Source organism: Prinia subflava, chromosome 32 (genome assembly GCF_021018805.1).
Source record: "Prinia subflava isolate CZ2003 ecotype Zambia chromosome 32, Cam_Psub_1.2, whole genome shotgun sequence".
NCBI lineage: Eukaryota > Metazoa > Chordata > Aves > Passeriformes > Cisticolidae > Prinia > Prinia subflava.
Genome location: NC_086278.1, coordinates 1,019,343 through 1,041,383, shown reverse-complemented (window position 1 = coordinate 1,041,383; position 22,041 = coordinate 1,019,343). Strand labels below are relative to the sequence as shown.

General features: G+C 48.9%; 1 protein-coding gene and 1 long non-coding RNA gene across 2 annotated transcripts; both read left to right on the top strand.

The window, feature by feature from the left end:
* Positions 1-6,009: 6,009 nt before the first annotated feature.
* LOC134563003 (uncharacterized) lies at positions 6,010-13,089 on the top strand. The gene is made up of 3 exons (XR_010083300.1): positions 6,010-7,317; positions 8,303-8,485; positions 12,313-13,089. It is a non-coding gene; the product is annotated as an uncharacterized LOC134563003 (long non-coding RNA).
* Positions 13,090-13,359: 270 nt separating this feature from the next.
* PRNP (prion protein (Kanno blood group)) lies at positions 13,360-18,970 on the top strand. The gene is made up of 2 exons (XM_063420727.1): positions 13,360-13,508; positions 16,630-18,970. Exon 2 carries the CDS (start codon positions 16,632-16,634, stop codon positions 17,415-17,417), a length of 786 nt encoding a protein of 261 aa, XP_063276797.1. The 5' UTR covers positions 13,360-13,508; positions 16,630-16,631; the 3' UTR covers positions 17,418-18,970.
* The last annotated feature ends 3,071 nt before the right edge of the window (positions 18,971-22,041 follow it).

Here is a 22,041-nt window from a genome sequence, read left to right as displayed (position 1 = left end):
TAAAACCCTCCCCATAAAAAGCTGCCCCTGGCTCCTTTGTTTGCGCCCTCCATCTTCTCGTTACCCACAGGGAATGGTCCTGAGGGGCTGTGGGAGGAGGGGAGCCCACGGCTGAGGGGAGCCCATGGCTGCGGGGAGCCCATGGCTGAGGGGACTCTGAGGAGGAGGAGGAGGCTGAGGGGGCTCTGGGGATGAGGAGGAGGCTGAGGGGCTGTGGGGATGAGGGGAGGCCATGGTTGAGGGGGCTCTGGAGAAGAGGGGAGCCATGGCTGAGGCGGCTCTCGGATGAGGGGAGCCCATGGCTGAGGGGAGCCCATGGCTGAGGGGGCTCTGGGGATGAGGAGGAGGCTGAGGGGACTCTGGAGAAGAGGGGAGCCCATGGCTGAGGGGCTGTGGGGAGGAGGAGAAGGCTGAGGGGCTGTGGGGATGAGGGGAGCCATGGCTGAGGGGGCTGTGGGGATGAGGGGAGCCCATGGCTGAGGGGGCTCTGGGGAGGAGGAGGAGGCTGAGGGGGCTCTGGGGAGGAGGGGAGCCCATGGCTGAGGGGAGCCCATGGCTGAGGGTTGTGGGGATGAGGGGAGCCATGGCTGAGGGGGCTCTGGGGATGAGGGGAGCCCATGGCTGAGGGGGCTCTGGGGAGGAGGAGGAGGCTGAGGGGCCGTGGGGATGAGGGGAGCCCAGGGCTGAGGGGCTCTGGGGAAGAGGGGAGTCCATGGCTGAGGGGCTGTGGGGATGAGGGGAGCCATGGCTGAGGGATCTCTGTGGTTTCGAGGCTGAGGGATCGCCACAACCAAGGGGATCTTCATGGCCAGGGGCTCTGGGGCCGAGGACGTTGCTGTGGCCAAGGGGGGCTTTAGGGCTGGGGCTCTTGGGGTCTGAAGGGACTCTGGGGCTGAGGGAACCCCATGGCTGTGGGTTTGAAGGGGTTTAGGGGGACTCCAGGACTTCAGGGCTGAGGTTACGGCTCTTTGAAAGAACTTAGGAATAAAAAAAAGGATGTATCATCTCTGGAAGGAGGGTCAGGTCTCTCAGGAAGAATTTAGGGGGGTTGCTAGGGCATGTAGGAAGAAAATTAGGGAGGCCAAAGCTCAATTCAAACTTAATTTGGCAACCTGTGTAAAGGATAATCACAGATCCTTTTACAAATATGTTAATGGTAAAAAGAAGGATGAGACCAGCCTTGGTTATCTATTGGATGCAGGAGAGAACTGAGTAACTGCAGGTGAGGAGAAGGCAGAAGAGCTTAACACCTTTGGGCCAAGGGGGTGACAGGGACATGGGGGCTGCAGGGCTCTGGGGCTGAGGGGGTGACATGGCCCCAGGGCCAGGTCTGAGCTGGTGACAGGGACATGGGGACTCTGGGGCCAGGTCTGAGGTGGCTTTGGGGCCAAGGGGATGACATGGCCCCAGGGCCAGTCTGAGGTGGCTTTGGGGCTGAAGGGGTGACATGGCCATGGGGACTCTGGGGCCAGGTCTGAGGTGGCTTTGTGGTGGCTTTGGGGCCAAGGGGCTCTGGGGCCAAGGGGGTGACATGGCCCCAGGGCCAGGTCTGAGGTGGCTTTGGTGTGGCTTTGGGGCCGCGGGGGCTCTGGGACAGAGGACACGGATGGCCCAAGCCCCTGGCAGTGCCTCATGGGTCTCCCATTCCCACCCCCTCAATAACCAGCACACAAAACCCCTCCCTCTGCAGGCCACCTGGCCTCGAGGTGCTGTTAATTAGAGCCTAATTAAGCTTAATTAGGGCTGAGAGCTCCGGGCCAAAACTGCAGGTGAAGGGGGGTTTGCTGTGGATACAACCATGGAATCAGGGGATGGTTTGAGTTAGAAGGGACATTAAAAAATCACCTTGATCCATCCCCTGGAATGTGCAGGGGGCTCTGCCCCCATCCCAAGGAAGCCCAAGCCAGGCTTTGTCTCCCAGCTTGTGACTTTTTTTTGGGGTGAAATTCCTGCTTTTCATTCAGATCCTTTGTCCCCTGCTTTGGCGGGGCTTTGTCCAACCAGCAAATTATTCACAAAATCCGTACGGGAGTTTGCAGCTCCACCAAAAGAGGATTTCCCTCCCCAGAATGCTCTCGGTCTGCCAGAAATGCCCCATTTTAATGCATTATTAAAAGGCTTTTCCTACCCACAGCCAGCAATAATAAAAACACCTGGTTTATGCATTATTTAGGTTATTGCTGCCCGGAGCCAGCTGGTTTTAAGCAGTTCCTCAGCCTGCAGAGGTCAGCATTGGAAAGGCTTTTTCCAAAGGGATTCGGGGAGGGGAAATCTTGAAGGATTTCTGCAGGAACCCCCATCCCCGGGGATGTCCTCAGCCCATCTGGAAACCATCTGATGGCATAAAAAAAATCATCAAAAATCAGAGATTTGGGGGTCAGAGGGGGCTTTGGTGGGGAGAGGGGTGTGGAAAAGTCACGTCCTTACCTGGGGTTCAGTCAGGAAATAAAATGCTCCCAGCTGGACGGGTTTCAAAGGCCTAAAGTCACAGAATTCTGAGATAATGAGTTTTTATAAATTATTTTTTTACGAGCACCTCTCCACGGCAGTGCCGTGTTTTAAATACTGTAATACCCACTTGGTGGTGCAGGAGAGCAAAGGGATTATCAGCTTTAAATGGTAAATAACATAAAAGCAATAATATTTACCGAGTCCATCCACTGATTAAAGAAATTGCAGGAACAAACCTGGAGCTGTTTAGGCTGGAAAAGACCTTTGAGGTCATCAAATCTGGTGGGTTTGCAAATAAATGAGATTAATTCAGATGGCTCTTCTTCCTGAGGTTATTTCTTGTAGTTGGGCCACTCTAAATAACAGATAAATAATGAATGGCAGAGGAATTCACCCCAAAATAAAAATTTGTTATAGATCCATGAATATCCCTGTTCCTTGTCTGGGATGTGGATGGATTAAAAATGTGAGGACCTTTGAGTTAATGGTAAATCATCCATGAATAATCCAGAAAATTTGTCCTAAGACAACTGGAGGGCACTTTGTTTACTAGGAGAAAAAATTAAAAAGTGAGGATGAGCTGGATAATAATTCCTCACCTCAAGCAAAACCAGGATTTATGATTAACCTCCAGTCCCACCCTCACAAAGGCACTTTGCCTCTTCTTCATTGCTTGTATTGATAAATTAAAGGCTAAAATTTCCAGCTCCTAAATGTATTTTTTTAACAATTCCGTGCCTCCTCTGTCAGAGGGTTTTGGGGTTTTTTTCTATCTCAGTTTATCTGGATCTGTGTTCTTTGAGTTTTTGTTTTTTTCTATCTCAGTTTATCTGGATCTGTGTTCTTTGAATTTTGGTTTTTTTTCTATCTCAGTTTATCTGGATCTGTGTTCTTTGAATTTTGGTTTTTTTTCTATCTCAGTTTATCTGGATCTGTGTTGAGTTTTGGTTTTTCTTCTGTCTCAGTTTATCTGTATCTGTGTTCTTTGAATTTTGGTTTTTTTTCTATCTCAGTTTATCTGGATCTGTGTTGAGTTTTGGTTTTTCTTCTGTCTCAGTTTATCTGGATCTGTGCTCTTTGAGGTTTTTTCTATCTCAGTTTATCTGGATCTGAGTTGAGTTTTGTTTTTTTTCCTGTTTCAGTTTATCTGGATCTGTGTTCTTTGAGTTTTGGTTTTTTTCTATCTCAGTTTATCTGGATCTGTGTTGAGTTTTGGGTTTTTTTTCTATCTCAGTTTATCTGTATCTGTGTTCTTTGAGTTTTTTTTCCTATCCCAGTTTATCTGGATCTGTGTTCTTTGCCTTCTAAGGCCTTAATTACCCTTGGTGTTGATTAAGCCACTTCCCATCTCCAATCCCCCTTGGAATTCCCCCTGGGACACCCCACCCCCCTCGTGCTGTCCCTGCTGCCCCCGGGAGTGTCTATAATTCATAAATAATCAATAATTCAGAGGGCTGCAGCCCTGTCAGCTCTCCCTGCTGGGCTGGGAGCTTTGTTCCCCACCAACTCCTATTTCGGGGCACAAATTGTTCTCCTCTATTCCCGGAACTGAGGAGAAATGCAGGAAAAGCCGGGCCAGTTTTGCCAGGATCAGCTTATTCCTGCAATTATGACAGTATTCAATTTCACCATTCTTGTTTCACTTCCCCTGATTTTTCTCCCCATTTTTCATTGAACATCAACCTCCTTTTTTCTCCACAAAAAGGATCTGTGACCTCTTCCATCTGCTTTTCTCATCATCCCCTAAAAACAGCTCAGGAAGTTGAGATACAAACCAGCTGCCGTGGAGAGTTGTTCTGAATTTCATCTCCATCCCCAAAATGTTTCTTTTAAAGCTGTTTCTGCAGCAATGAGTGAGGGAGGAACGAGATCCCAATTCCCAGCTGGATTTCATTCAGTCTCGGCTGAGGAGTTGGTGGAATTGTACCAAACTTACATTTTTTTGAGGCGTGGATTGGTTCCCCACTGACTCCTTAACCCAGGCTCCCAAACTCAGCTTTGTGAGAAACCAAATCCCAGAGGCTTTGCTCCCATTTTCCTTTGGCTTGAACATGAAAACTCCTTGGATTATTGATGCCACAAAAATATCCTGGAGGCGCAGAGGTTTCAGGCCTGAACACAGGCAAGAAAACACCCTGGGAAAAACAAACAGAGCTTTATTAAAGCTGATTATTAATTGTTATTTAATGACTGTGGATGGGGCTTTGCTTCCAGGGTGATTCCAGTGTGAGCTTGGAATGAGCACCCTGCCCTGAACCCCTGCTGCAAATACAAACCAAATTTCCTTTGTTTTCTGTGCTTTGATCATTGTTCTCTGCCCAAAGTCCCTCTGGGCTCCCGGGGAAGGCGCTGGAAGCCAAACCAGGGCCCGAGGTGGCCAGAAAAGGGCTCGTTCCAAGGGGTGGCATCACCCAGAGGTGGCTTTAGGGATAACTGAGGGACAGGAAAAGTCCTTTTTGCCCATCCCTGGGGTAAAACAGCCTGTCCCGAGCTGGGCCCTGCCCTCTGGTGCTGCTCCCACCCTTGGCCTCACAGCCAGGTTTATTTTCATCATTTACAAACCGTTCTCCATCCTCTGGAAACACCACGAGATAAAGACACTCTGCAGCTTGTGCTTGGTAACTCTGGATTTTTCCTCTTGCTGGCACGTGGATCTTGGCAATCCCCAGCCCTGTGGGCTCCCTGCCTGGTAATTCCAGCTCTCTGCACAGATTTAACATGACTTTAATTGCCCTGGCGTTCTCCACACAGGCCCTGAGCTGCTGGGAGCTGCTTTGGAAAAGCTGAGGAGATAAAATCCAGGAGAAATCCTTTGGGAGAATTGTCAACATTCCTGCCCCGACTTAGCCCCTAAAATTGCCACATCCCAGCCCCACCCTCTGTTAACAATCTCTGTTTCTATCCAAAATATTTCCAGCTTGGCAAAAACCCCCTTCATCTTCTCCTCATCCCTGCCAAAGCTCATCTTCCTCATCCTGCGTTTCTCAGGGCAGCCGTTCCCATGAGTCCTAATCCCGGGTCAGAGGCAGGAATTTTATCTGGGATTTTCCATGGTGTTGGCACAGGGTGAGTAAAATCCCCTCTGAGAGCTGGGGACCGCCAGGGCAGCGCCTCGGGGGTGGCGCTGCAAACCACGGCTTTTCCTAAATAAATTCGAATTTACCTAAATAAATTCGGATTTACCTAAATAAGTCTGGATTTACCTAAATATATTCACGTTTTCCTAAATAAATTCGGCTTTTCCTAAATAAATTCACGTTTTTCTAAATAAATTTGGATTTACCTAAATAAATTCGGATTTACCTAAAAAAATTGGGATTTACCTAAAAAAATTGGGATTTACCTAAATAAATTCGGCTTTTCCTAAATAAATTCACGTTTTCCTAAATAAATTCACGTTTTCCTAAATAAATTCACATTTTCCTAAATAAATTCGCATTTACCTAAATAAATTCACGTTTTCCTAAATAAATTGGGATTTTCCTAAATAAATTGGGATTTTCCTAAACAAAACCCTTTGGAACCTGGGCTGCCCTCAAGCCCCAGCCCAGACCCGGCCGTTATCCCGGGATAAAGCCCCGGGATGGTTCCGAGCGTGGTTTATTCAGGGCAGCTGCGGCAGAGGGAGGGTTCCGGCTGCTCCTGCATCCCTCGCATCCCTCCGTAGCCATGGGAACGGCCCCGGGGAGCGCCGTGCCCATGGCAACCCCGCAGGAGCATCTTGAGCATCCTCAGAGCCTCCCCCTGGCCTTCTCCTCCTGCCAGGCTCGGAGTTTTTGGCTCCTTTCTGCTCCCGGGTGGGTGATGCCAAAGCTTTTCCTCACGGGCAGCTCCCCTTGCAGGATCCAAGGGCAGATTTGACATTTCACGATGGAATATTTGGTGGATAAAACTCCCCTGGTGTCTTAATAAAGATAAACTTTATAAAGAGCCTTTAAAGTGCTGCTTTAGGGGCCAGCAAAGCTTTGGGCAGAGTCATGTGGGCTCTGGGGTCTCATCCCACGTTCCAAAATGTTATAAATCCCAATGGATAAAATCCTGGCCTCATTTCCCCCCCTGACCCACATTTCCCAAGTTCCTTTGTTTATTCTCATTTATGCTCAGAGTAAGAGAGGGTGGAACCCCACAAAGGCTCCTGGAACATTTCCCATGGAGGGAAAAGGGAAAATCCGGGTGGAAATTTCCTCACCAGCTCAGGTAAGAGATGATTAAACCTGTCGGGTTTAATCATCTCATCCTCATCAGGAAACCAGCTCAGGGCAGGGAAAAGCTTGTTGAGTTCTCAGGTGAATAAACAAGGCGAAGATCTGGACCAAAAAATGGCTCAATGAAAGAAAAATATTATTTTTAAAAAGATTTGAAAGTTAATTTTTAGTTATACTTCTTAAATTATTTCTCCATCTCCATCTCATCTCCATCTCCAACCTCGCTCTTGTTCCAGTCTATTGTTTGACTTACGTTTTTTTTTAAATAAAAATCAAGTAATTACCTGCATTTCCTGCTTTTTCCAGCTCGCCCTCAACCCCTTTTCCCAGCTGGGAAAACCGATTTTTTCCTGCCCAACTCAGCCAGGAACCCACGAGAAGCACCAAGAACGTTCTCCCTGCCCCAAAATCCCGAATTTCGCCGAGTCCCTGCAAGCTCTGAGCTCCCCGTGACTCCTCCCGGGCTTGGTCCGGGATGATTGATGCCAAAACAATTGGAACGGGAGCTCCCGAGCCAGTCCCGGGTTATTTTGGGGGCGGTGACCTCAGCGCTGCCGCCTGATGTCACCCGGAGCGCTCCGAGCCCGGAGAGCCCTTCCAGGGGATGGCGAGTCAAAAATAAACTCGGGAGAAGGGCAGGAAAAGCAAGGAAAACCTCCCGGTGAGTCATGAATGACCGACCACGAGGGGAAAAAAAATTCAGATTTTCCTGCCAAGGAGCCAGCGGTGGGTAATGGAATTTCGGGGCGGTTTACGGGAATCCCAGGATTTCTGGGAAAGGGTTTGTTCCCCAAGCTTTGGTGTTTTCAAACCTCCGGGTCGTTGTTCGGGCAGAAAAAGGAGATTTATTCACTCCCCGGGCCCTTTCTGGGAAGGATTTCCCGGGCACAGAGGGAATTGGTGCTGCTCCCAAGGCACGGGCACGGGTTATTTTTAACTCCAGCGCTGGGCTGGAACCAGAGCAGGCAGCGAACAAGGAGCTGACTTCTCCCACTGCCATAAATTAATCCAGACAGAGCCTCAAACACACAAATTTTCACTCCACTTCAAAGCACTTTTATGGCCAGGTTTTGTTCCAATTTTTTTTTTCAAATGAGCATTTTATTTTTTTTTAAAATTTTATTTTATTTTATTTTATTTTATTTTATTTTATTTTATTTTATTTTATTTTATTTTATTTTACTTTACTTTATTTTTTATTTTATTTTATTTTATTTTATTTTATTTTATTTTATTTTATTTTATTTTATTTATTTTATTTTATTTTATTTTATTTTATTTTACTTTATTTTACTTTATTTTACTTTATTTTATTTTATTTTTTTATTTTTATTTTATTTTTATTTTTATTTTATTTTATTTTATTTTATTTTATTTTACTTTATTTTTTATTTTATTTTATTTTATTTTATTTTATTTTATTTTATTTATTTTATTTTATTTTATTTTATTTTACTTTATTTTACTTTATTTTACTTTATTTTATTTTATTTTATTTATTTTTATTTTATTTTTATTTTTATTTTTATTTTATTTTATTTTATTCTATTCTATTCTATTCTATTCTATTCTATTCTATTCTATTCTATTCTATTCTATTCTATTCTATTTTATTTTTTAATAAAAGCCTTTATTTCACCTTCCAGCTCCCCGGTGACGGCTGGGAGAGGCCGGAGGAGTTTTTTGGGAGCTGTGGCCCTGCAGGTGATCTCCAAGGGTAAGGAGCTTACAGGGCCTGCCTGGAATAGCAGCGAGCACAGGAGCGGGGTTAGCACAGCCCTAAGCAGATTGGAGCAGCTCCACGGACATTTATAACCCCCTGGATAAAGGTTGGTAATTATATAATTATATAATAATTATAACCCCGTGGGTGGACATTTGTAACCCTATGGGGGAATATTTTAAACCCCAACTGAGAAACATTTTAACCCAAATTTATAAACATTTATTACCCCAAGGGATAAACATTTTATCCCCAATGGATAAAGATTTATAACCTAATGGATAAACATTTTTAACCCAAATGGATACATATTTTAACCCCAATTGATAAACATTTATAACCCCAATGGATAAATATTTTAACCCCAATGGATAAAGATTTCAACCCCAATGGATAAAGATTTCAACCCCAATGGATAAATATTTTATCCCCAATGGATAAAGATTTATAACCCAATGGATAAACATTTTAACCCCAATGGATAAACATTTTTAACCCCCAGGGATGAACATTTTAACCCCAATGGATCAAGATTTCAAGCCCTGTGGATAAACATTTATAACCTCATGGATAAGCATTTTTAATCCTATGGATGGACATTTTTAACCCCAATGGATAAAGATTTAAAACCCTATGGGTGAACATTTCCAACCCCATTGATGAACATTTATAACCACAAGGAATAAAGATTTCTACACCTATGGATAAAAATTTCTGACCCTGTGGAAGAACATTTATAACCGCATAGATGAACACTTTTAACCCCAAAAGATGAATATTTTAGCCCCAAAAGATGAATATTTTAAGCCCAAAACATGAATATTTTAACCCCAAAATATGAATATTTTAAGGCCAAAGGATGAACATTTAGAGCCTTTGTCCCAAAGCTCAGGAGGGCGAGTGCAGCCCCCAATATTTCACATTCCAGTGGCCACTCCTGCAGATGAGAAATGAATTTTAAATTAATTTGGTGGATCTGCAGGAGCACAGCGAGAAGCAGCTCTGCCTGATTTGTTGTTTTCTGCCCCAAACCTTCCCTGGCCCAGCCAGGAAGATTCCAGCAGGATCCTGGGTCACCTCTGCTCCAAAATGACATCACCGAGGGCAGCAGGTCCACAAGGAAGGGACAAACTCCTCCCCACTGAGGCTTCACTGCCTGCAGAGCCATAAATTGATTTATTTTCACCATGAGTTCCTCGGCTTCTCCACAGAGCCAAGGAGAAAACCCCTCTGGAAGCAGCAGGAGCTGCTGGATGGAAACTTTGGCCGGGTGTTTTCTCCCCTCTGTGGTTTTTCTCTCCTGGCACATTTCTCTGGGATTTGCTGGGACTTCTCCCCACCGTGGGTTACGTAAGGATGACTCCCTGGAAGAGCACGGAATTAACATTCCGCTCCTCCCATTTCCTCCTCCTGGCCTGTTTTCCCACACAGAAAAGGCTAAAAATTTATAAATTTATGTAAGTCACAGAATCCTGGAATGGTTTGGGTGGAGAGGACCTCAAATCTCATCACAGCTTCCACTGCCCCCGTCCAACCCGGCCCTGAACACCTTTTGTCCTTTTTTTAGTCCTTTTGTCCTTTTTTTAGCCCTTTTGTCCTGTTTTTTCTTCATACAAAAGACTTCCAGGTGTCAAGAGTAAAGGAGAAATCCCATCCATGGAACCCTGCAGCAGAATGGTGATGCAGATCAAGGTTCCATGCAGACATGGAAAAGCCCTTCTGCCACTAAAAATGGGCTAAAAGTGACTTTTTTCCCTCTGGAAGGAGAGCTCTCTGCAGGGCTGCACAGCCCAAGTGAGCAGCAAAGGCCTCACCATGAAAAAAAATGCAAAATATCCTCATAAAGACTAAAATTTTCCCGAGGTGGGAAAATCCTGAGTGGCATCTTTCACTCTGGCTGGGAAGGGAGTGCCCCTGGGGACCAACCCAAACTGGATTTTCTCTGCTCTCATCCAGGTGAAAAGCAAATATCACCTTTCCAAGAAAAACAAATTTAAAAAACCACCAACCCCCCCCCCAAAAAAAACCCACAAAAGACAACAACAACAAAAAAAATCACAAAAAAACCCAAACCAACCAACCAACCAAACCAAAAACAAAAACCCAAAAACAAACAAACAAACAAACAAACAAAAAAAAAAACCAAACCAAAACAAACAAAAAAACCCCCAAAAAACCCACCAAAACCAAAAACACCCCAAAAAACCAAAAATAGAGAATCTAGAGAAAATTCCTGAGAAAAATCCAGGAGTTTTCCTTCAAAGAGACAATTCCACAGTGAGAATTCCATTAGAGAATAAGCCAAGCTCTGCAAAACACATCTCATTTACCCTCTGAACACAATTATTCCTAATTATTTTTTAAGAGGTTTCTGGATTAACTCAGTGGAATTTGAACTCCAGTTCAGATTTTTTGCCGGCTCCAGGGAGTGAGGGCGGGGTGGGGACCTCACCCTCTCCTCAATCCCCCCTCAGAGGACCCCAAATCCATCCCCAAAAACCACCTGGAGGCCTTCCCTGCCTTTGCAAGGCCAGAGCTGGGTGAATAAAAGCGTTTTCAATGAATTAAAGCAATAAAAAACAACATAAAATCAATGAGAGGCGATGAAGGGGATGAACCTTCCTCCCTGCCCAGCTCAGAAATCAAAATCAGCGTTTTCCGGCCGTTACGAGAAAAACTCATCCCATTAATGATTTCTCAGCTGGCACAGGGCCTGGTGCTTTATTTCCACTGAGGATGAAGAAGGGCCAAACCTCCAGAGGAGATCAATGCAGCTCCTGGCTTGGGGCTGACAGAAGTTTTACCCTGGGATGCTAAAAAACCATTAAAGAGCTGCTGTGGATGCACTGGTTGGGGAGGCTTCAGCCCTGATGACTTCCACAATAAATTAAAAAGTCATTAATAATCCATAGGCTGCTCCTGCCTTGATGTGCAGCTGGGATCTGACAAAATGACTTTATTTCTGCAAACAGAAATCCTGTTTCCAGAGAAAAAATGGTTTCTTTTTCAGTTTTGGCCAGAGCACAGTGTTCAGTCAATGTTCTTTTCAGATAAATAATTTGCCACTGTTGTTATTCTTCTGGAATAAATTATTACAGCAAAACCCTGATTTTTAGACTTATGCAGGATTAATTCATCCCAACCAGCCCATTCCTGGTTTCTTTCTTTTCCTGGCGTGGAATTTGGATAAGCTTTGGATGAGTATTTAAACCCAAAGCAGGCAATCAGGAGCCATCTGCACATCCACACTCAGAACAAATTCCCCCCGTAGGGCAGGGATTCCACAGGCCCACAGACCTCAATCCTGCCTTTTTCACTGTCTCCTCCCCGGATTAACATCCATGTTTTCCCATTTCCCTGCCAGAGGGAAACCACTTGTATTTATTTTAAAATAACCCAGCCAGATGGATCACAAGGCTGCGGAGCACCAGGGCAAAATCCCTTTTCCATCCAGCTGTGCCCTGTGGTCCAGGATGGTCATTCCTGCTCCAGCTGTTTTGGGCAGCCTCAGGAGGGTTTGGGCCGTGTTAAAATCATGAAATCCTGGAATTTGGGTTAGAAGGGACCTTAAAACTCATCCAGTGCCACCCCTGCCATGGGCAGGGACACCTCCACTGTCCCAGGGAGCTCCAAGCCCCATCCAGCCCGGCCTTGGACACTCCCAGGGATCCAGGAGTACCCACAGCTCTGGAAAACCCTAAAAGTTGGGAAATTCACCCATTCTGGTCTTTAGGTCTCTGTGTATTCCAGTCATGTATCCTCACCCTCAAAAAACCCACCCCATTTTGCCATCCCATGGGATTTTGAATTGTTTTCTGTGGCATTTCCTCCCATTCAGTGTCAGGATTCCTCGACACAAAGGGAGAAAGGAGTGAGTTCTGCTCCTCCAGAACGAGACAGATTTGAGAGACAAACCCATCCTTTCTCCCACAGGTCACAGACGGTTTTATTTCCTCTCCATCAGCCCTGGGAGCAGCTCTGTTCCACGGGATAATGGATTTGGAGCTGCAGTCAGCAACTGCTAAAAGCATCTTGTCCTCTCCCAGAGCCTCCAGCAGGAGATTTCCAACCCACCCCAAACCCTGACATTTCTTCAATTAAAAAAAATCCACGCACTGCAGTTTTCCAGGATTCCCAAAACAGCTCCACATCTCCTCATTCCATTCATATTTCTTCAACAAACCACCAAGATCCTGCAGTTTTCCAAGATTTCCCCATCCAGCCCCAAGCCTTGATATTCCTTCAGTATAAAATCCAAATGCTGCAATATCCCAGGATTTACAGATCAGCCTCAAACCCTGATATTTCTTCAATAAAATCATCCAGATGCTTTGATTTCCCAGAATTTTTAAATCAGCCCCAAGCCCTGATATTTCTTCAGTATAAAATCCAAACGCTGCAATATTCCAAGACTTCCAAACTGGCCCCAAATCCTGGTGATCCCACCAACATTTCTTCAATAAACCATCAAAGCACTGCAATTTCCTAAGATTCCCAAACCAGCCCCAGATCCTGGTGATTCCATTGTTATTTCTTCAGTAAACCATCAAAGCACCGCAGTTTTCCAAGATTCCCAAATTCTGATGATCCCACCAACATTTCTTCATTAAAGCAGCCAAACGTCTCCATTCCCCAACATCCCCCACACCCCGATATTCCCTCGGTATAAAATCCGACTGCTGCAACATTCCAGGACTCCTGAATCGGCCTCAAACCCCGAGAATTCCTCAATAAAACCGTCCAGGTGCTGCGGTTCCCCAGGATTTTTAAAATCAGCCTCCAGCCCTGATATTTCCTCAGTATAAAATCCAACTGCTGCAATACTCCAGGGTTTTATCATCAGCCTCAAACCCTGATAATTCTTGGATCTGAGCGTGGGAAAGCCGCGGTTTCCAGGCTGGCAGCTCCTTTGGGTGCCAGCTCCTTTGGGTGCCCGGGGGATGGTTCGGGGTGCAGCCGGGGTTTGGGGGAGCCGCCCGCGGTTCTCTCCGGGGATGGGTGAGGGATGCCGGCCGCGCTGAGCGGGGCTGGGCTGCGCTGGAGGCGGCTCCTCCCTCTCGCTATTTATTCCTGAGCCGAGCTCCGGAGCTCGATCGCCTCGGAGCGAGCGCGCATCGCCTTCCGAGCCGGTGAGTGCCGGGGAGAGCGGGACGGGGGCTCCGGGAGGGATGAATCCAGAGGGGGTTTGAACCCCGAGCATCGCGGGGGTGCGGGGGTGACTCTTTCCCTGCCGTGGCCGCCTAAAAATTGACATTTCCAGCGTCTCCTTAAGAGCCAGAGCCCTGCTCCTGCCTTGTTTACTCAGCGCTGGCGCTGGAGGGGATTTTCTTCTCCGAGGGTTCTGCCTCGGCCGCCAGCTGCTCCCCCTTTTTGGGAGAAGTGAAAGAGAAAAGGGGTGAGGGGCAGATTTCTAAACCCGCCGTGACATTTTCAGGGAAATTCCGATTTCATTTCCCAGGCCGGAATTTTCACCCCAGCATGGCCAGGAGGGTCCGGATGCCCCCACCCCTGAGCATCCTCCCACCTCCACCTTCCCCACCTCCCTTCGCTCCTTCCCCCGCTCCCCGCCGGCCTTGCCAAGGTGATTTCCGAGGAGATTTTTGACACACAGGTGTTGGTTTTCCCCCTCCAAACCGAAACCTCCTCCTTGCCAAGCCCGAACACGTAATTGCTGCTCGCAATCGCAGCCTCCATTTTCCGCTGAGGGAGCACAGAGCTCCTCCAGTCCTCCAGCACGGGGAGAAATCGGCTCCGGCACAAACCCGAATTAATTCCTCATTTCCAGCATCCGCCGGGAGGGCGAACTTGGGGGAGGAAGGTTAAAAAGCGTCAGGGAAAAACAAACCAGCCCTCTGAAGTCACTCGATCTTATATAATTTAATATTAATGTCATGGTTAGGCCATAAATAGCATTTCCGAGCAGAGAGATCCCAGCTGCGGATTTTTCTTCTCCGAGAGAAAATCCCGGATTCCCAGGAAGCGGCTCCTGGCCCCCGCCAGGGGTTTGTGACACAGAACTCATTTATTTGGGGCAAAGCTCCTTGCTCGCTAATTAGCGCCCGTGCCCTGTTTATCAGAGCTCTAAAGGCAATTAGAGGAGCAGGTCAGCGCTGCCAGGGCTGCAACACTCCAAGATTCTGGAACCAGCCTCAAACCCTGCAGTAAATAATAAATAATAAAACCATCGCAGTGCTCTGCCAGAACCCCTCTTCAACCAGGGCCTGATTTTTCCTCCTCGGAACTCACAGCGGGGAGCGATATCTCCTAAAATATATTTTAAAAACAACCCATTTGCTGCCTTTTCCTCCTCCGTTTTTCGTTTCCCCGAGCTCCCGGGGAGCTGGTTGTTTTTCCCTGCCTTTTGGCTATTTTTAACCCCCCTGATCTCATCCCTGCCCCCAGCGGGTGGGTGCTGCAGGGTGAGGGAGGCAGAGCTCCAGGAGCGGGTGCCTTGCACCCAGATTTTTCCATGAACGAGCGATCCCAAGCCTGGAATTCCTGCCCATCACCAGGGATGGGCTTGTGCTTCTCCCGTGCGTTTTTATTTAGGGTCTTGCTAAGGATCCCAACCAAAACACTGAGCATGAAGGGCCTTAATTCAAACGTTTCTGGACCTAAAACCAGATTTTGGCAGGAGAAGAGGGAGAAAAAGCATCATTAATGAACCCAAAGAGATTAATTTGTTTTTTGTGGCCCACAAAGCCACGTCTAGGTGGCAACAGAAAAATTTCTGGCTTAAACAGAGGCTTGTTCGGCCTCTTTGGCTGTTCAGGGCAGCGTCTCAGGAGAGCTCAGCATCTCCTGCCTGCACTAAGGTTATTCCTGGGGTGACTCTGTAGGAAGCTGCTCCATTAATCCTTAAAAAAAAGAAAAAAAAAGAAAAAATGCAGGACCCAAACTGAATTGTTTCTCGGCTTAAGACAAGCCCGGGGGCGCATCCAGGATGCTGTGAAATTCCCACCCACACCAAGAGCGCCTCTGTCGCCCTCCCCAGCAGGCGAGGGGTGGGTTTGGGGGGCAGCTCAGCCTCGGGCACGATGGAAAAATCCCTTTTTTATCGTCCATCAAACACGGGGAGCGGCAGTTCAGTGCCCTTGGCGTGGCAGGGAGGCACCCGGAGGGGTTTGCGGCTCGGGAGGTGTTTCCAAAGCTCTTCCCGAAGGATCTCAGCCCTGGCGGGGATTGTCCCGAGGCTCGGGAGGTGTTTCCAAAGCTCTTCCCGAAGGATTTCAGCCCTGGCGGGGATTGTCCCGAGGCTCGGGAGGTGTTTCCAAAGCTCTTCCCGAAGGATTTCAGCCCTGGCGGGATTGTCCCGGGCACACAGGGTCGGGAATGGCTCCTTGGGGGGATTCAGCCCCCCGGGCAGGCGGGAGATGCTCGGAACGCCGGCAGCAATCGCTGAGTCAATGGATGCTGAGAACGCTGCGTTCCAAAAATGCGGTTTTCAGCTAAGGCCTGGCGCCCATTAACAGGAATTTGGGCAAAACGCGCCGAATTTGGGAAAAGAAACCCCCCGAGGCCAGGCTGGGCGTTGCCCTCCCTGCAGAGCCGAGTGCCCAAAAGCTTCGGGATTGGGCTGGATCCATTCACAGCATCCATCCCGGCATAACAAAAATCTCATTTCTACCCTCAATTTGGGTAGGGCAGGTTTGATAAGCGAAGTTTTACCTCAAGATCAGGTGAAGCATTTTCTCCCAAAAGCTTTTCTTTCACCACTTTAAAAGCTGCCATTGCCAGCAGGGGTCCTGTTGGCAAATATATATATTATATATATATGAATATATAATCTATATGAATATATAATCTATATGAATATATAATCTATATGAATGTATATTATATATTAATATATAATATATTAATACAATACATAAAGAAAAAATTATATATAAATATATTATATAAAATATTTTTTATATTAAATAAATAACTATATACACGCATATAAAATATATTAAAATATACAAATGCATATCTACACATATATAAAATATATATACATATAAAAATACATATATATGTATGTGTATAACTACATACATATATACAAATACATTTATACGTATATATTAAAATATGAAATATTGTACATTTCTGTATAAATAAAGGGTTTGTGGGGGGATAAAGACACATGTAGTCCAGTGCTGTTTATCCTGCAGCTGGGTTTAAGGGGACTGGCCGTGTTTTGTGTGACCCAGCGAGGGAGGGGATCCGGGGGGTGGCCCTGCCTGACTCTCCCTCTCCCCACAGCCATGGCCAGGCTCCCGGGGCCCTGCTGCCTCCTGCTGCTGCTGCTGCTGCTCGGCGTCTGCACCGACCTCGCCTCCTCCAAGAAGGGCAAAGGCAAACCCGGCGGGGGCTGGAGCACGGGGAGCCACCGGCAGCCCAGCTACCCCCGGCAGCCCAGCTACCCCCAAAACCCCGGCTACCCCCACAACCCGAGCTACCCCCACAACCCCGGGTACCCCCACAACCCTGGCTACCCCCAGAACCCCGGCTACCCGGGCTGGGGGCAGGGCTACAACCCATCCAGCGGAGGGAGTTACCACCAGAAGCCGTGGAAGGCGCCCAAGCCCAAGACCAACTTCAAGCACGTGGCGGGGGCGGCGGCGGCGGGCGCCGTGGTGGGGGGCCTGGGGGGCTACGCCATGGGCAGGGTGATGTCGGGGATGCATTATCGCTTCGACAGCCCCGACGAGTACCGCTGGTGGAACGAGAACTCCGCGCGCTACCCCAACCAGGTCTACTACCGCGACTACCGCGGGCCCGTGCCGCAGGACGTCTTCGTGGCCGACTGCTTCAACATCACCGTCACCGAGCACAACATCGGCCCCGCCGCCAAGAAGAACGCCTCGGAGGCCGGCGCCGCCGCCAACCAGACGGAGGCGGAGCTGGAGACGCGCGTGGTGACCAAGGTGATCCGCGAGATGTGCATCCAGCAGTACCAGGAGTACCGCCTGGCCTCGGGCATGCGGCCCCACCTCGCCGACGCCTCGCTGGCCGCCCTGCTGCTCCTCGTCCTCTTCGCCCTGCACTAGCGCGCCCCGCGGCTTCTTGAGGTGTCGCCCGTGTCCCCGTGGGGTCCCCGCCCCGTTCTCGGTTCTCGCTTGCGGTTGTTTTTGGTGAGGAGCCCCTGGGGCGCTCCCCGGAGCCTCCACGGAGTATCTGGCTTAGGCAACGGGATGAAAATTTCCTTTTCTGCCCCAAACGCGTCCCCAGGACAGCGCTGGAGCCCAAAACCACGGCCTTCACCTCCTCCTCCTCCTCGGGGCCACCCTGAAGGGGACCAGGCAGAGGGGAGCTCTCCTTGGCACCCCTGCAGGAGTGTGCAAAAAAATCCTCTTTATTAACAGGCAGGGTTTTATCTCACCCCTCAGTCCTGCTGCCACCACACCCCCCTTCCCTGGGGCACCCCAGCACCTCTGGGGATTTCAGAGAGGTTTTCAGGCTGCCAGGTTGCAATTTGAACTGTTTAATCCTAAAAAAATCCCCTTCCCCGTGTACATGAGGAGCTGCCGCTCCGTACCCTGCATGCTGCAAAACCCCCCTGCAGCAACACACCAAAATAAAGTCATTTTTTACTCCCCACCACAGCAAGGCTGAAACACCAGTCAGTCTTTAGAGGCAGAAAGTGCAGCTGAATGCCTGAAACACCCCCAAAATGGTGTTACAGGCCAAGAAAAAGCTATTTTGGATGCTCTGGGTGACAAGATGTGTTCATACTTCAGCACCTGGACCTAAAGGACGTTAAAATGGAGCAAAAAGGATTCTCAGGGGGGTCAAGCAAGTAGCAAGAGATTGAAATCAGCTGAACCACGCTGGTACAGCAAACAGCATCGGGAAAAATGGGCCTGGGAAGGGAAATGCTTTAAAAAAAGTCACATTTGTGAGTAATTCCTTTGCCCTGTGGAAGCAGCGGGTGAAATTCTTGCTTCTCGTGTCGCTGCCGGGCTGGGGACGAGCTGTAACATCTGTGGCACTGCTCTTGTCGAACCGAGCTCGATTTAATATCTCTCGTGTATTTTTTTCTTTTCTGCAAGGCACTGAATAACACTGTCCTAAATGAGATTTTTTTTCTTTTTTATTTTTTGCATTGGTGTAAGCTAAGTGAAGATATATATATTATATAAAAAAAAAAATATATATATAAACAGAGAGAAAATAAACCTTTCAGGATAGCCACCGGAAAAGCAGGGCTTTGAGGTGCCCCGTACTTTGCGGATGTTTTGTAAACCTGTCACGGTGCATGCCCGGGATTTGCCGTGCTGAGCCTTTTCTAAGTGTTCCACGTCTGGTACAAATTAAAACGGATCAAGCCAAGGTGCCCGGCAGCCTCCTTCGTGCGCCAGCCCCCGGCTGGCCCCGCGGCGCCGCCAAACAGAAGCGGCATTTTCTGCCCTCCCTGTCCCCCCTCCCCGGCCTGAGGGAGCCTTTGTTCCCTTCCAGCACCAGATTTGGCCCAAACCCCACAATCCCAGTTAACCTCTGCTCCTCCCCTGCTCCCTCCCATGGTATCGCTGCAATCCAAGAAGTGTTTTCTAATTTCTGTCTCATTCCAGTTTCTGTCTAATAAAGGAGTTTTTACATTTGCTGTTTTGGTGGCGTTAAGCCTGGCCCAAGCCCTGCTTAATCCTGGACAGGGTGGTTGGGGTTGGAAGGAGCTTAAATCCCACCCAGTGCCACCCCTGCCATGGCAGGGACACCTCCCGCTGTCCCAGGGTGCTCCAAGCCCCGTCCAGCCTGGCCTTGGGCACTGCCAGGGATCCAGGGGCAGCCACAGCTTCCCTGGGAATTCCATCCCAGCCCCTCTCCTGCCTCCCAGCCAGGAATTCCTTCCCAGATCCCATTTAAATCTCCTCTTTTCCAGTGGGAAGCCATTCCCTGTGTCCTGTCCTTCCAGCCCTTGTCCCCAGCCCCTCTGCAGCTCTGCTGGAGCCCCTCAGGCCCTGCAGGGGCTCCGAGCTCTCCCCGGAGCCTTCCCTTCTCCGGGGGAACATCCCCGGCTCTCCCCGGAGCCTTCCCTTCTCCGGGGGAACATCCCCGGCTCTCCCCGGAGCCTTCCCTTCTCCGGGGGATCATCCCCGGCTCTCCCCGGAGCCTTCCCTTCTCCGGGGGAACATCCCCGGCTCTCCCAGCCCGGCTCCCGAGGGGCTCCAGTTCGTGAGGGGGACGGAGATTCCCGGCTTGAGGGGGACGGAGACCGCCCCACAGCGGGGCTGCTCCGGCGTGAGGGGGACGGAGATAGCCCGGGCTGAGGGGACAGCAGCTCCCCATCCTCCGGGCGGGGTCCCAGCTCTGCAGGTGGGGTCTCAGCTGAGCGGGGCCGAGGGGCAGAATCCCCCCGGAGCTGCTGCCCACGCCAGGGGATCAGTGCAGGCTCGATGCAAATCGCTCTCAGTGGGATTTATTTCCATTTATTTGCATTTCACAGCCGGAGTACCCCTCCTCCAACAGCCCCAGCTCCCACGAGCTGCAGCCCTGGGGGAGGAGGAGAAATTCCCGCAAAAGCAAAAGGAAAAAGCTTCACCCCATCCAAAAGAAGGGGAAAAATAGAATGAACAAAAACAATCCCCCTATTTTCCGAGATGAACTCATGGATATTTCCAGGAAGAGGCTCCCAGCACTTGCATCGTGAACTCCCCTGGGGCGGGTTTGACCTCAGCAGCAGCAGAACTATGAATTTCTCATTTTTAACCCCAAAACCCCCATCTTCAATTCCTTCCCTCCCAATCGTGGCAAACACATTGGCAATGCTCAGGTGAGCTCAGAAATAACATTTCCCTCTCCCTGCACACACAGCACCCCAGTTTTTTATCCCTCAGGGGGGTTTAGGGTGATTTTTTGCTCAGCAGGGAAGGTCAGAACTTTCCTGGCTCTGGGAACACCCAGGTGGGGTGACACGCTCTGAACTCCTGTGTCCTTTAAGGACAGCTGGATCAAATAACCCCTCTGGGCCCCTGGAGTGATGTGTTGAAGCAGAGAAATTAATTAATCAGCTAAATACTCCAAATCTTGGAGGATGCACAGGAGCGAGGATGGGGAGAGTTTCTGATTGACCAGGATGGGAATAAATACACCCCAAAGTATGAACACCGTCCAAAGTGTAAACACACCCCGAACTCCAAATACCCCCCAGAGTACAAATACAATAAAATCGGAGGTTGTTTTTATAGAGTCTTCTCTAAATCTCCAATCACACAGTGCTTGGCACCCCCCATCTCCACAAATAAAATATCACAAATAAAATATCACAAATAAACACCCCCATCCAAGCAGACCAATGGAATACTTTGGTCCTGCCTGGAAAAAGCAGTAAAAAGAGGAGTTTTGGGGCACAGCTGCTCAGTTTGCAGAGAGCTGGAGGAGGAATAGTCCGATTTAGAGGCTTGGGATGGAAAACGAACCCAGACTTCAGCCGGGGGCGATTTTATCCCTGCGGCGGCTTCGCTGTCGGGGATCCCGGGCCAACAGCTCCATCTCCCGTCCGAGCCTGGCTGCAGCTGCCGGGGCTGGTTTTACACGGCTGAAATTCCCAAAAAAACCGCTCCAAACCCCGGCTGAGCTTTGTTTGGGAGCCGGGAAATGCCTCGGGTTGACTCCACCACGCACCTGGAAAGGGATCTCGGCGTCCGGGGGTGCTCGAGGTCAGCCCCAGGACAGCTCTCAGGACAGGGCGTTCAACCCCAGAACTCCCCAGCAGGAGGTGATTAACGAGGGTGTTAATGGCTGTTCAGGCTTTGATTATTTTATTTTATTTTATTTTATTTTATTTTCCTGCAGCGGGGTCTGGAAATTAAACCGGGGCAAGAATGGGGCTTTTGGGTTGGGAGGGACCTTAAATCCCATCCAGTGCCACCCCTGCCATGCCAGGGACACCTCCCACTGTCCCAGGCTGCTCCAGCCCTGTCCAGCCTGGCCTTGGGCATTGCCAGGGATCCAGGGGTGGCCACAGCTCCTCTGGGAATTCCATCCCAGCTTCTTTCCACCCTCACAGGAAGGAATTCCTTCTCCAAATCCCATCTAACCCTGTCCTCTGGCAGTGGGAAACACTTCCCCTTTCCGTGTCCTTGTGGAATATCCTTTCCAAGTCAAAAGCATCCCTGTGTATTTCTTACCGATGGGAGTGAAAAGGCAAGAAAAATTCTGGAATGTGATTTAGGAGGAGCGGGGTCATTCCTGCAGCGTTTCTGAGCTCAGATCAGGGCCAGGAGCAGAATGCTTGTGATGGATGCAGATAATAAAGCTTAACTTGGGTCTGGATGCAAAATAAATGGTGGAAAAATGCAAATCTGAGCTGTGGCTGGAGGCTCTGCCCGGTTCGTTTGGTGTTTTTAAAGGAGCCCTTTAGAAAATAACCCCCCGTGCATTGTAGGTGTGGATGGGTTTGCTCAGCCTGAAAGCTGCTCCTCAGCCAGGGGTGGTGATGATTTGGAGGAGGCCTCGGGGGCATCTCTGCTCCAAAACTGAATCCCTTCCATAAAACTTTTAAAGAATATTGTGAAAGGGTCCCAAAATAAACATCTGTTGCCTGGGGCTCCTTTCAATGTTCCTAAGAGGTGAGGCCCAACCCAGCTCCCCTCCTGGGGAGACGATAAGGACATTTATATCCCCAAAAACCCTGACTCCCAGGAGAGAGGACCCACTCACAGACATCCAACCTCG